Below are 14,001 nucleotides of genomic sequence, written 5' to 3'. Positions count from 1 at the left end.
ACAGTCCTGGAGAAAGCTGCCTTCATGGGCTCTGAGGCTGTCCCTGAGCGGAAGGACCATGTCCCGACCCCCTGCTTTCCTCTGGCCCCACAGCAGTGCCACCTACCCAGGTCCAGGGCACACCCAGAACCTAGAGCCCAGACGCTGGGCGTAGTGGAGGATACGCAGGGATGAAAACACAAGGTTTACCGTCCCAATTTCAGTTAACTTTAAAATCGTTTTTCTGTTATGTGGGAAAGCCTCTGTCACAGTAGTTCAGTTGTCACTTCAGATGCCAGCATCCCAAATCAGAGTCTGATCTGAGTCCCGGCTTCTCCATTTTCGATCCAGCTTCCTGCTAGTGAGCACCCTGGGAGGCAGCAGGTGACAGCTGAAGCACTTGGGTCCCTGCCACCCAGAGTTCCAGGCTCCTGGCTTCTACCTGGTGCAGGCTCAGCTGTTCTGGACAATTGCTGGGTGAGCCTGCAGCAGGTCGAACATCTCTGTTTTTCCCTTTCTCTGCCCTTCAAATTGAATCAAAAAGAACTTTCAGAAGTCACCCAAGCAAACAAGAATAAGCCTTGGGTCTGCAGCACCTGCTCTGGGTCAAGCCCTGGGACCAGTGTAGCTCTGTAACTGTGTTTCCCTGCTAGGGCACAGGGAACCAGGAGCACTCAGGAATACGGTTTGCAGAATTGTGCACTGGACAGAAGCCGTACCATTCACAGTGAGCCTGGCCTTGTGGGAGTAGGTGGAGCCGAAGTGGTTGGTGATGACACACTGGTAGCGGCCCTCGTGCCCGAAAGTGACGTGGCGCAGGTGCAGGATGGTGGTGTACTCCATCACTTCCCCGTCCTGCGCGCGCACGTGGGCGAAGTTCTCCATGTCCGCATTGGCCAGGACCTCGTTGTCCTTCTTCCAGGCGAAGGTCATGGGGGAGCTGCTGCTGCTGGCTGCCGAGCACGTGAACCGGATGTCTTTGCCCACCACGGCCATGGTCGTCTCTGGCTGGGTGATGATCTGCGGCTTTGGGAAATCATCTGGGGAGACAAAGGTCCCCCGTCAGTCCCCCGCAGACTTGCTACCTCACAGGGAGCAGGTGCTGCACGCCAGCAAGGAAGTGTGTCACACAGGGGGCAGCACAGTGCCTGTGCACCACCCACTCTACCATGCACAGTTCCAAGTCTCACCAGGGCTCACCTCTGTGATTACCCACTACTGGCTAGAAACTATCCCACCACTACTCAATTTTCAAGGAACCCAACAATGTCCCCAGCCTGACTACAACTGGTTTTATCTGGTTACTCTCAACAAAACGCCCTTGGAATCAGGAAGCACCAGTCACGACTCCCGGACCTTCCTCAACGATGGGGTATCGTGCACAGCCAGTGTCAGACTGAAGGCATCCACGAGTCTGCCCTCCATTAACACACTGGAATACTTGAAAAGTGCTCACAATCCACTCTGCTTTTCACAATCCTGGAAAGCTAAAGGCTTACAGTTCCTGGAGCATGGATTCAAGAGGGCTCCATCTCAGTAGGAAACCTGAGTCTTGGGGCGCTTTAACTCCTCCCACGCCCCATTTCTCTCCTCCCAGCTCCACAGCGGCCTTCGGAGCAGCAGTCGGACAGTCACAGGGGCACAGGATGGGCTTGGAGCCCCCTCCCCAGAGGACTGTGACTCTGGGACCAGTAAGGCAGCAACCTGGCTTCCTTGTCTGTCTGGCCTGATGTGGTTTGCTCAGCGAAGGAAGCCCTACCTCCGTGAGACTGTAACCTGCAGCCGCTGTCCGACGGCACAGCTGTCAGACAGGACCGGCTGGGGCCAACAAGCGGCTGACCAAGAAAGCCAGAGAGCACAGCGAGGGGATGAATGCTGACGGAGGCCTGAAAGCATCAGCACATTCCTGGGGATCGAGAAGGCCGCACGCGTGTGCAGGGCTGTGCACGCGCCCAGGAGGACCCAGCGTCCTCACGGCTCACCTGCGCCCGAGCTTGGTTGGGGGTCTGCACCAACAGGAAGTGCTGGCAGCCCCACCCCCTGACCCTGGGCAACGGGTGGGAGGCTGTGTGGTTGAAGTGCCTTAAGGACTCTGTCCAGTGCTTAACCACTAAGCAGGCCGGCCAGGACTCACTGGGGCTGTATAGAGTAGGCTCACGTGTGTCCCAGAAAGGTCACTAAATAAACTAACATTAAACAGCAGTGACAACCCTCTAGCACATGGGGACTCTCATTTCCAGAGCTGCCTCGTTTTTGTTTTTGGTTTTTTGTTTTTTTTTTTTTTTTTTTTTTGACAGGCAGAGTAGACAGTGAGAGAGAGAGAGACAGAGAGAAAGGTCTTCCTTTTGCCGTTGGTTCACCCTCCAATGGCCGCCGCGGCTGGCGCATCATGCTGATCCGAAGGCAGGAGCCAGGTGCTTCTCCTGGTCTCCCATGGGGTGCAGAGCCCAAGACTTGGGCCATCCTCCACTGCACTCCCTGGCCACAGCAGAGAGCTGGCCTGGAAGAGGGGCAACCGGGACAGAATCTGGCACCTCGACCGGGACTAGAACCCAGTATGCCAGCGTCACAAGGCGGAGAATTAGCCTAGTGAGCCACAGCGCTGGCCCCACCTCATTATTTTTAATGCCCATTCTTCAACAACAAATTATGCAACACCCAACGAACCAAGAAAAAAAGCAGGCAACACAAACCGTTCCCAATTAGGCCCAGATCTTGGACTTATTACACAAAGGCTTTAAGTCAGCTATTATAAATAAATATGTTTACAGAACTGCAGGAATGAAAGTATGAGAGCACTGAGTATCAATGAAGAGAAAGAAATGATAAAAAAGGAATCCAAATGGAAACCGTGGGATTCAAAAGCACAGTAACTGAAATGAAAGATCCAGTGGAGAGATGCCAGCGCGGAACTGAGCCGACACCACAGTCAGCAGACGGGGGACCTGGCGGCGGACGTTATCCAGTCTGAGAAAACAGAGCTACGGGACGGTGCCACGCCTAGCGAGGCACACATAATGGACAACCAAGAGTGGGAAGAAGAGAGGCCTCGGACCTTCCAAAGCAGAGGAAAACTACGCATCCACACACCCGAGACCCACACGCAGACACACCACAGTCAGCCGTCAACACCAAAGACGAAGAACCCCAACGATGGCCGGGGGAGCACCTCTGCTACAGAGGAGCTCCTCACACCGTGACCGGGTGACTTGTTGCCATCAACTGCCATGCTCAGAGGCAGGAAGAGGCGTGGTCAGAGGATGGGGATTTGGGAAAGGAACCAGCGGATTGAACGCTGCTTTCTCTAACTCCACCTTTCAAATTGGTAAAAGCTACATAAAGCAATAATTATGAACCTGTGTTATGTGCTTATCTAAAAATGCAGCATGAACGACAATAACACAAGTGATGGAAATGAGTTAACATCATTAATTTAAAATACACTTTTCTATGATGTTTATCTTAACCCCCATAACTGTTAAAAACTAAAGGGGCTGGTGTTGTGCTGTGATGCGTTGAGCACATGCCCGCAAATGCTGGCATCCCATATGAGCACCAGGTCAAGTCCTGGCTGCTCCACTTCCCATCTAGCTCCCTGCTAAAGTGCCTGGAAAGGCAGCAGGAGAGGAACCCAAGTTCGTGGGCCCCTGCCATCCACGTGGGAGACCCACATGCAGTTCCAGGTTCCTGGCTTTGTCCTTACCTCGCCCTGACTGCTGCACCCATTTGGGGAGTGAACCACTGGTTGGAAGACCTTAAGGCTACCTTTCAAATACATAGAAACATAAAAGACACAACATGGAATTCAAATGGTAAACCAGAAAATATCCATTGGATACAAAAGCAGTAACACAGAAGCAAGATAAACCATAAAGAAATGTCTAGTGGGAAATTCTTTATCAGTTATGTTAAAAATGAAACACTAGTCCAAAGGCTAGACTTGTTGTAATGGATAAAGTGCCATGGTCCAGCCACATGCTGTCTACAAGAGACACATTTTATATTCAAAGACACAACTAGGAAACAGTCAACAAAACAGCTAAAAGATTTCTCTACTATCAGACAAAACAGACTTCAAAGGAAACTTTTTACTAAAGAGAAAGAGTAACACTTTATAACAGGAAGGGTTCAAGCCATGAGGCAAACATAAAAATTACAAACACACCTAAGAGAATAGTAGAAAATATCAAAATGTGACAGATTGCTGTGTTGCATTCTCCAGTTTCCCAATCTATAGAGTGCAATACTATTCAATAATGGATAGAAAAACTAGGCAGGAGATCAACAAGGCAGGGAAGACTTGCACAACAGCATAAACCAAACATACTGGACAGATACCAATGGAACACTCCACCTAACAACAGCAGAATAAACACGCTTTTGAAGTGCACATGGAATATTCCCCATTGCAGACCACATTTTCGCTCACAAAATAAGAATCAATAAATTTTAAAAGATGGAAATCACACAAAGTATCTTCCTCGATGACAGTGGAACAAAGCTAAAAATCAACAGCAGAAAGAATACTGGGAAATTATTTTGTGGAACTTGAACAGTGCACTTCTAATAAAGCAAAGAAATCACACAGGAAATTAGCTAACAGTCTGATCTAAATGGAAACCAAAACATACCATACCCAAACTCCCAAGATGCAGCTAAAACAATGTTTTTAAATGTTTAGCTGTAAATGCCTAGATTAGAACATACCTGAAATTAACAGTGCCATTTACCTTAAAAAATTAAAAGGGCCCAGCCCGTGACACAGCAGGTTAAGCTTTTGCTTGAGACATGAGCATCCCATATGGGCACCAGTTCAAGTCCCAGCTGCTCTGCTTCTGATCCAGCTCCCTGCTAATGTGCCCGGAAGGGCAGCTGAACGTGGCTCAAGCCAGGAATGCTAGGCTTCTGGCTTCTACCTTCAGCCTGGCTGTTGGGGCCTTTTGGGGAATGAACTAGCAGATGGAAGACTGATCTCACTCTCTGCCTTTCAAATAAATAGATCTTTTTTTTTTTTTTTAATTAGAAAAAGAGCAGGCTGTACCCAAAGCAAGCAGAAATAAAGCAAAGAGAAAAATGGAGAATCTATGGACACAAAACTTCATCCTTTGAGAAATAAACCGAATTGAAAATCCTTTAGTTACACTTAGCAACAGGGGAGAATGCTCACATGACTGGAATCAGGACACGCCTACTACCAAGCTCACAGCAATGAAAGGAGTATGGGGACCACTCTGAACAACAGGAGGTCAATAGATTAGCTGCCCTGGATAAGAAACACAATTCCTAGAACCCATTAATGCTGACCCAAGAAGAAAAAGAAATTCTAAATAGACATTAACAGGAGACTGAATTACTAATTTTAAAACTTCCCACAGGGAAAAGCCTAGATGCAAGTGACTACTGTGGTGAATTTTACCAAATAAAGGATTAACACCAAACCTTCCCCCCAACCACAAAAAAAAAGGATCCTCATTCTATGTGAACAGTAATAATAAAACAAGACCCCTTCCCCAAATTATACATATGCCGCCACAGAACAGCATCGTTTGAGTATAAAAGTCAAAATCTTCAAGAAAAATCATAAGATTTTTCACGAAAAACACTAACAACTTGAATCCTACAACACATAAAAGGTGTTACACTCCATGATCAAGTTAGGTTGATCTCAGGAAAGCAAGGTTGGTTTAACATCAAAAATCAATGGGGGGCCAGTGCACTGGCATAGGGGATAGAGCCACTGCCTGCAGTGCCAGAATCCCATGTGATTGCCAGTTCAAGTCCAGGCTACTCCACTTGCAATCCAGTTCTATGGCCTGGGAAAGCAGAGGATGGCCCAAATCTTTGGGCCCCTGCAACCACGTAGGAGACCCGGAAGAAGCTCCGGGCTTTTGACTGTCCCAGCTCTAGCTGCTGTGGCCATTTGGATGTCAGGTCTCTCTCTCCCTGCCTCTGCCTCTCTGTAACTCTGCCTTTCAAATAAGTAAATCTTAAAAAACAAACAAACAAACAAAAAAAAAAAACAAAAAAACAAAAAACCAACAATGGAATATACAATGTTAGTCAAACATCATTGCTTCCTTGCAGGAAAAAAAAGAAAAAAAAAATCCAACATCTTTTCATGATTAAAAAGAAAAAAAAAAAAACACAATAAATTACACTTAGGATGGGAACTTCTACAGCTTCATAATGATCATTCAGAGGCCAGCCCTGTGGCACAGCATCAGTTCACCTCCCGCAATGCCAGTATCCCCTGTGCGCGCCACTTCAAGTCCCAGTTGCTCTATTTCAATCCAGCTCCCTGCTAATGAGCTTGGGAAGGCAGCAGATGATGGTGTAAGCACTTGGGCCCCTGCCATCCATGTCTAAAACCTAGATGGAGTTCCAGGCTCCTGGCTTTGATCTGTCCCAATCCTGGCCATTATGGCCATTTGGGGTGTAAGCCAGTGGACTGAAGATCTCTCAATCACTCTGCATTTCAGAAAAAATTTTTTACAAAGGGTTATCTACAAAAAGCCACATCTGTCATCATACTTCATGGTGAAAGAATGAATACTTTCCTCCAAAGATTAGGGGGGAAAAGCCAAGGTTATCTGACCACACCGCTGTTCCTCAACATTGTACTGGAGCGTCCAGCTGTGGCAATTAGGCGAGAAAGAGAAACAAAGCCCATCCAGATAGGAAAGGAAAATGTCTTTTTTTTTTTTTCAAGTGACATGACGATCATAGAACTAATAAATTATGTCAGCCTAGCCTGCAATATCCAAAACTAAATTGTATTTCTATGCACTAGTAATGAAAATCCATGAATGAAATCAAGAATTCCATCTACAGTAATACCAAAACAAACATGAATACATTTAACAAAATAAGTATGAGGTTTGTACATTAAAAAGCTTGATGGTAAAAAATTCTTAAAAAGCTAAAAAAGTAGAAAGACATCCTATGTTCATGGATTGGGAAAACACCATTATGATGATATTCTCCAAGTTAATCAACACATTCAATCAATCCATTCTCTAACAAAATCCCCAAAAATTGAAAAGCTGATCCAAAAATTTATAGGGAAATGGCAAAGAACTCAAATAGTCAAAAACAATCTTAAAAAGAACAAAACTGAAGGGCTATTTTCAGAGTTAAAATTATAAAACTCTTAGAAGAAAATACTGATCTTTGTGACCTTGTGTCATGCAGCAGTTTCTTAGGTAAGACACCAAAAGCACAAATCATAAAAAAAGAGAAACTGGGCTCCACCAAATGTAAAATTTCAACAGAATGGGAGGAAATACTGCCAAATCCTATGCATGATGAGGGTTTGACACACAGAACATAAAAAGAACTCCTAAAACCAAATAATAAAAAGACAAATGAGCACTGGCAAATGATTCAAATAGCTGTTTTTTTCCAAAAATCTGTTAGTGAATGTTCATGGCAATATGATTCCCAAAAGCCAATAATACAACACAACCTAATGTCTACCATTTGATCAATACACACATGAAGTGCATATCCACATCACATTCACCATTACTAAGAAGGAATAGGGGGCTGACATTCAAGCTCAGCGAATTACGTCGATACATTCCATATTGATGCCAGTTCAAGTCCTGGCTGCTCCACTTCCAATCCAGCTCCCTGCTAATGTGCCTGGGAAAGCAATGGAAGATGGTCCAAGTCCTTGGGCCCCTGAACCTATGTGGGAGGCCCGGAAGAAGATCCTGGCTGCTGGCTTTGGATGGGCCCAGCTGCAGCCATCTGGGGAGTGAATCAGCAGCTTGAATCTCTCTGGCTCTGCTTCTCTCTAACTGTGCCTTTCAAATAAATACATGAATCTAAAAAAAAGTAAGAAATAAAAGAGTGAGAGACTCCCACAGAGCTTGTAACTCTCATCTCCTGCCAAGGGCTAACATGAGTCCCATCAACACCTAATGGCTGCATTAGGAGAAGCCTGAGCTGCCACACAGGAGAGAGGATGAGACAGGAAGCAGCTCCTGCAGGCTGCAGACTGAGGGTGGTGAGTCACACGTACCCCTGGCTCAGCCACAGGCAATGGTGGCCCTGCACCTGGAAGGAGGGAGAAGCGGCACCAAGCTGAGGTTCAGGGAGCTGAGCACTTACAAATCTTTTAAAGATCGATTATCAGAAAGGTAGAGAAACAGAAACAGAGGGAGTGATCGTTCGCCTGCTGATCCGCTTCCCAAATGGCTCTAACAACCTGGTCCAGGCCAGGCCAAAGCCAGCAACTCTATCTGGGTGCCCTACATGAGTGGCAGGGGCCCTGGTCCTCAGGTCATCTTCCGCTGCTTTCCCAGGCCCAACAACAGGAAGCTGGCCTGGAAATGGAGCAGCTGAGGTTTGAAGTGGGGCTCCCACCCGGGATGCCGGGATTTGCAAGCAGCAGCTTAACCTGCGGTGTCCAACACTGGCCCCTAGACACAGCTTAACGGTCCGAGACTTGATGAAGAGAGGACTGACGATCCGTGGCCCACACACGTGCCTAGATACCAGGAGCTGCTCATCACAGCTTGGCACAGCTTGGCAGGCAGGGTCGGGAAGCCGGCCCTCAGACGCGGTGCTGGCGGGGGTGACGGGCGGGTGTGTGGAAGGAGTGTGCTCATCCCTGGCTCCCGGCAGACACACTGGCTATCGCAGTGGCCAAACAGGAGGAGGGAAAAATGGCCCACAGAGGGCCCCTTACCCTGAAGTGGGGGGAGGGGTGGGGATCATCACAGCAGGGTTCCTAAGGCTCAGGGCAAACAGGCAAAGACCCACAGGAGTTGCAGTCGGGCCCGGGGACCCCACCCTTGCTCCTGCCCTGATACCGGGAGGACCTCAACACCATTGCTCCTCTGAGCTCCCCTGCTGCCTCGCCGCTGTCTCGGCGGGCGTGCGTGTGCCTGTGCGTGTATTTGCAGCTGTTCAGCATTTTCTGTGCTCTTTTGCAACCAAACTTGGATCCCCACCACTCTGCTCAAATACATGGCGAGAGCCACATTCCAAAACTCAGAAGGAGAAAAGGGAACTTTAAAGCTACAAGTGCAGATTTTAGTGGTCTGGAGACACAGCAAGAGTACAAGTCAACATCAAGGAATTATTTTTACTACGGCAACTGTTCTCCTGAGACTTGTTCTTCCTGTATTTAACCTTTCATGCTTGGGGTTGGAAAGAAACACACATTAAAACCCCAGCCTAGTACGCTGAGTAAACTCCCAGCTAAACCCGGGCACCAGAGGCCTTTTGAAACAACAGAACCATCTTCCTGCAACTGATTATTCTGATTTGTAAGCGAACCGACTCCTGCTGCCTTCTGATTAAATGCTTGTACTCCAACGACCACATAATGAGGCGCTGTACGGTAAACACGGCGTGTGGTTTCAGTGGGAAATAAATTGCATCCAGCAGCTGATCTGCAGCCGTGGGCCGGGGTTTGCCCTCATCACAGGAATCACTCCCACAATGAGGACTTCCTCACGGCCTCCTTGCCTTCACAAGGGGGGAAGGAGGGATCCCAGAGACTCTCACCACACACGAAGCTCTCGGGTGGCACCGAGAAGATGCTCTGGCCCTTCAGGGACTCTGGGTGGGCACAGGTGGCGGTGACCAGCGCCTGCAGCGTCCTGCTCACGAGCCATGGGGGCAGCCACTTCAGCTGGCAGTCACACAGGAAGCTCTCGCTGCTGATGTGGCTGAAAGAAAAAAAAAGAGAGACAAGGACGGACACTTACAGGGTGACCACAGAGAAGGGACGCTCCCTTCCACAGACGCCATGACTGGCCGCCTCCCATCAGTTTTCCAAGTCAACACCCCCAGCAAGCTGGAACGGGAAATGACACGGTCTCACAGTTCCTCTCCAGCGACACAGAACAATGCCTATGATCTACGTGAAGACGCAGCTCCTGACGGCGTGGGCAGGAGTGGAGGCCAAGACTGCACACAGCACAGGCTCCCTGCCACCGCTGATGCTGTCCGTCCATGCACCAAGAAGCTGGGGTTCGCTCATGTTCGGGGAGTGGACAGTGCTCCTCTGGGCCTGTTCCCAGCCTCTGATTCGTCCAACACAGCTAGTGCTGCCCCCTCTTCTGGTTTTTCCCATTTTCCTGATATGCAGCTTGGAGCTTCCAAACTCCACTTACAACAACCTCTGAGGAGTCCTCTCTCTCTTTTTTTTTTTTTTTTTTTTTTTTAAGATTTATTTATTTGAAAGTCAGAGTTACACAGAGAGTGATAGAGAGTGATAGAGAGAGAGAGAGAGAGAGGTCTTCCATCCACCCACTGGTTCACTCCCCAATTGGCCACAATGGCTGGAACTGCACTGATGCGAAGCCAGGAGCTAGGTTCTTCTTCTGGGTCCCCTACCCGGGTGCAGGGGCCCAAGGACCTAGACCATCTTCTACTGCTTTCCCAGGCCATAGCAGAGAGCTGGTTGGGAAGAGGAGCAGATGGCACCCATATGGGATGCAGGCGCTGCAGACTGGGGCTTTAACCCTCTGTGCTGCAGTGCCGGCCCCTCTCACTGCTTTTTTGATTTGGCGATGCCGCGGTCTTCTTCGTCCCTGGGTCGGCCTTGCTACGTGCCTCCCTCCCGTCCGTGTACTTATCCCCACGCCAGCCCTGTTCCGGAGGCCCCAGAAAGCAGCCGCGCTCCAGAAGCAGTGCTTGTTAGTTAACTGCCACTGCCCAGGGAGCATGAGAACGCACAACTTTGGTTTTGTGAGGCTCCAACCAAAACAGACAATATTTTCTTTCTCATTTCTCAGCAACTGAGAGTCAGCTTTTTGAACAGAAATCGGAACGGCCATCTCGGCGGACATTCCTTCCTAAGGAGTCACTTGAAGATAAGTCCAGCCTGGAGTCTCGCTGCCCGGTTCTGTGCTGCAAGCAGACGACGGCCGGCCCGCGATAGGGCCAAGACTGAGATGGCAAACGCATAGGCTCCCCTGGCATCAGCGTTCGGTGACAACAAGGGGGCACGAGGACACTGAGCAACTACAGAAACGGCCCATGGCCAGCAGGACGGCAGCAGTCACCTTTCCACCCACTGCCGTCCTCAGACGTCAGCAAAGCAGCTCTGCTTTGGCTTTGCGTTTCCTGTCCCTGTGTCCTTCTCACCCAGCGGCATAAACTCGACAACCGGTGAACAGCAAGGGAGAAAGAACTCCGAGCCAGAGCGCCCAAGGCTGAGGACACTGAGTCAAGTCTACTCTACCCTCCGACTCCTCGCTTCCACAGGAGCTGGGCTTCGTAACTTACTACAGTAATTCTGCAAAGTACTTCTGCCAAGACGCAAATGGAACATCGCAAAGCCTTTGGAACCGGGATGCCAGCCCATGGCAGACCTTAAATCGGCATGACAGCCCGGACGCTGCACGTGCAAGCCTAGAGGGAGAGGCCGGCCACTGCTGGGAGACCTCACGCACTCAGCGAGGACAGGGACATAGTGAACTTGAGCCATGGGAACAGACTGGGGAATACGAGAGGATGCTGATCCTCGATGGACGTATAAATGGAGAAGGTGAGAGGCCTCACCCCCGACCTTATGTGGACCAGCCGGGCCTCACTCTTCAAGTATCTGCTACCTCCTCCACAACGAAGCCCCCTGGTGGAGAAGTAAGAGACCAGACCCCAGAGCAAAGGAGAGAAGGTCTTCCTGCAGGCTAAGTGAGGAGCCAGCCGGTAGTGAGGTCATGGTCCCTCCACCGCTGCCACAGGCACACACAGCAAAGTCCGAGAGACCAGGCCCACTCGACTGTACGCCAGGGTCCGCAGGCTTGCACCCACAAGCCCCCTGGCCTCCCCAGCTGCCCAGAGCCTTGGCTTCCACAGCTCGCCCTCCCGCTGTCCCAGACATGGCTGGCTCACTACAGGCCTTTGCATGATTCCGACGCAGTGTGTTTCCAATCATCGCTGATGGAAATAGACCCAGAGGATGACTAAGTGTACAGGACAACCTGCTTTCATCGGGCAGGGGAAAGAAGGACCGTGTGGAATTAACCATTCCTCCCATCAGAGGACTGGGCCCAGGGCCAGCCACAATCAGGTGCACGCACCGACTGCTGGGAAACCCAGCCAGGAGACCAAGGTTGAGCCTCCAGAACCAGGCAGAAGGTTTTTTTTTTTTTGGGGGGGGGGGGGATGAGGGGGATGGAGGGAGTAGGGGGGGGGACAGCAAACTTCTAGATGGGTCCAGATCTTCCCAACCTTTTCTGCAAGACCCAAAACCTCATCTCCCCCCTCCTTTTCAATTCAGGCCTCTGGCACTCCTGACATTGCATCGGAATGTTCCTGGGGGAGAAGTCGCGAAGGGACAGTGCACAGGGGATCCCTGCTGGCCGCCTGCGGTCCAGCAACTGCCCTTCCTTCCTCACATACCCATCCCGGCCCCCAGCCTCCCAGCTCAGTTTGGAGTTACCACCACCCCTTCCCTATGAGGAGAGCTACGACATCCTTTCTGCAGACAGCTTCTTACCCAGGCGGCAGACGACAGCAGAACCACTGAGGTTCTGGAATGCAGCAGCTCTGTGTGGAGCCTGGAGGCGTCCAGAACCAGCTGCCACCACCTGCGGCAAACCCCGACCTTGCTGGCACAGCATCTGCTCGGCAAAGCCCACAGCACGAGTCAAGTGCCGGCCACCTCTCCTCCCACCTGCAGGAATGTCACTTGCTGCCTGATCCCTGACCGCAGACACCATGCCACGTCGCCCCATTCCCACCCTCCCTGCCCAGATCCACGGTCCACCATGATTGGCCTCGGGAATGGGGTGAGATCGTGGCATGAAGGTGGCCACTCCAGGGCAGGTGTCCTTCTGTCCACTCCCAAAGTCACACTGTTAGCGTAGTGATTTCATGGCTATGACTCATTGGCTGCAGACCCAGACCCGGTGATCCACCGGGCCCAGCTCCTGTCCCAGTAAACTTCTGGAGGGGTCCAGTTCCTGGGTCACAGGTAAGGTCTTCCAGCCGGGGGGAGGTCGATGATGGCCTCACAACACCCCTGCACTGCTACGGGGACTCTGGGCCTCCAGTCACCCCCTCAGCCCTGCCACCAGCCCACCCAGCCCTCTTAAGAGCCCTTCTCGACACAGGTTTTTCACTTCAGTGCAACTCAGGACAGCCTGTTCCCGACATAATTGAAGGGGTGATTATCCACTTTATAGAGAGAATTTATTTCACATTATCTACAACAGTGGTTAGCAAATTACAGCCTGCAGGCCCACCGCCTGCTTTTGTTAATACGAAAGTAATGGCCCACAGCCACACCACTTGCTTGTGTATTACTGATGCCTGCTTTCTGCTCCAGACACACACCCGAGCCGGCCCCACCAAGATTCCAGGCCCGTGAAGTCAGTATCTGTTGTGTGGCACTTTAAGGATGAATTCACTGCCCTTCATCCAGTGACTGCCCCACAGGGGTTTTCTGTGTGTTTCTCTCAGGACAGCTGAACCTGCATCCACTTAATAAACGGTCACAGCTGTCACCGCAAGTACTCATCATGCACTTAACCAGGTGTTTCTTGCACTGAGTGTCCGCATCTGTGTGCATCGGAGCCACGAGAGCCCAGGTACTTACAGTTCCTTAAGATTCTTCATCTTTGCAAAGGCATCGAGCTGCACAGATCTGATGGCATTCTCTCCCAGGTTCCTGAAACACAGCACGACTTCCGCTCAGGAACCTGGGGCACCCTTCAAGCGAGCCACGTGTTTGAACAAAGACATTCATGGGTTTTCAGGACGGCCCTAGCCAGACCCCTCGTCCCCTCTCCAGGATACAGCTGTCACTGCCCACATATTGACAAGCACTGAGAATGTCTCGGGGGTGGGGCGAGGGGGTGCGGTGGGATGGGAGGAGGGGTTCCTAACGGGCTGTAGCACAGCAGGTAGAGAGGACGGGCTGAATGTCCCCTCCCAACACAAAGAAATAATCAGTGCCTGATGTGATAAACACGCCAGTCACCCTGATCCTATCACACATGTGCATGCCAACATGGCACAGCATAACCCTACAGATACGGACCATTGCTAGGCATT

The 14,001-nt window shown here is 50.4% G+C and overlaps 1 protein-coding gene across 5 annotated transcripts in view; it reads right to left on the bottom strand.

Moving 5' to 3' along the window:
- Nucleotides 1-14,001, bottom strand: part of LRIG1 (leucine rich repeats and immunoglobulin like domains 1) — a 118,384-nt gene that overhangs the window by 5,679 nt on the left and 98,704 nt on the right. For all 5 annotated transcript variants that reach the window (XM_089305442.1, XM_002713424.6, XM_070050621.2 and 2 more), the window contains 3 exons: nt 13,544-13,615; nt 9,499-9,662; nt 699-1,019 (listed from right to left, as the gene is read on the bottom strand). In XM_089305442.1, the coding sequence (XP_089161568.1) occupies nt 699-1,019; nt 9,499-9,662; nt 13,544-13,615 (557 nt within the window). The remainder of the gene's footprint in view (nt 1-698; nt 1,020-9,498; nt 9,663-13,543; nt 13,616-14,001) is intronic.

Source organism: Oryctolagus cuniculus, chromosome 10, assembly GCF_051225735.1.
Source record: "Oryctolagus cuniculus isolate XC-2025 breed Fujian yellow rabbit chromosome 10, ASM5122573v1, whole genome shotgun sequence".
Taxonomy (NCBI): domain Eukaryota; kingdom Metazoa; phylum Chordata; class Mammalia; order Lagomorpha; family Leporidae; genus Oryctolagus; species Oryctolagus cuniculus.
The sequence above is the reverse complement of the archived record's forward strand: the minus strand, read 5'-3'. Positions and strand labels throughout refer to the sequence as shown.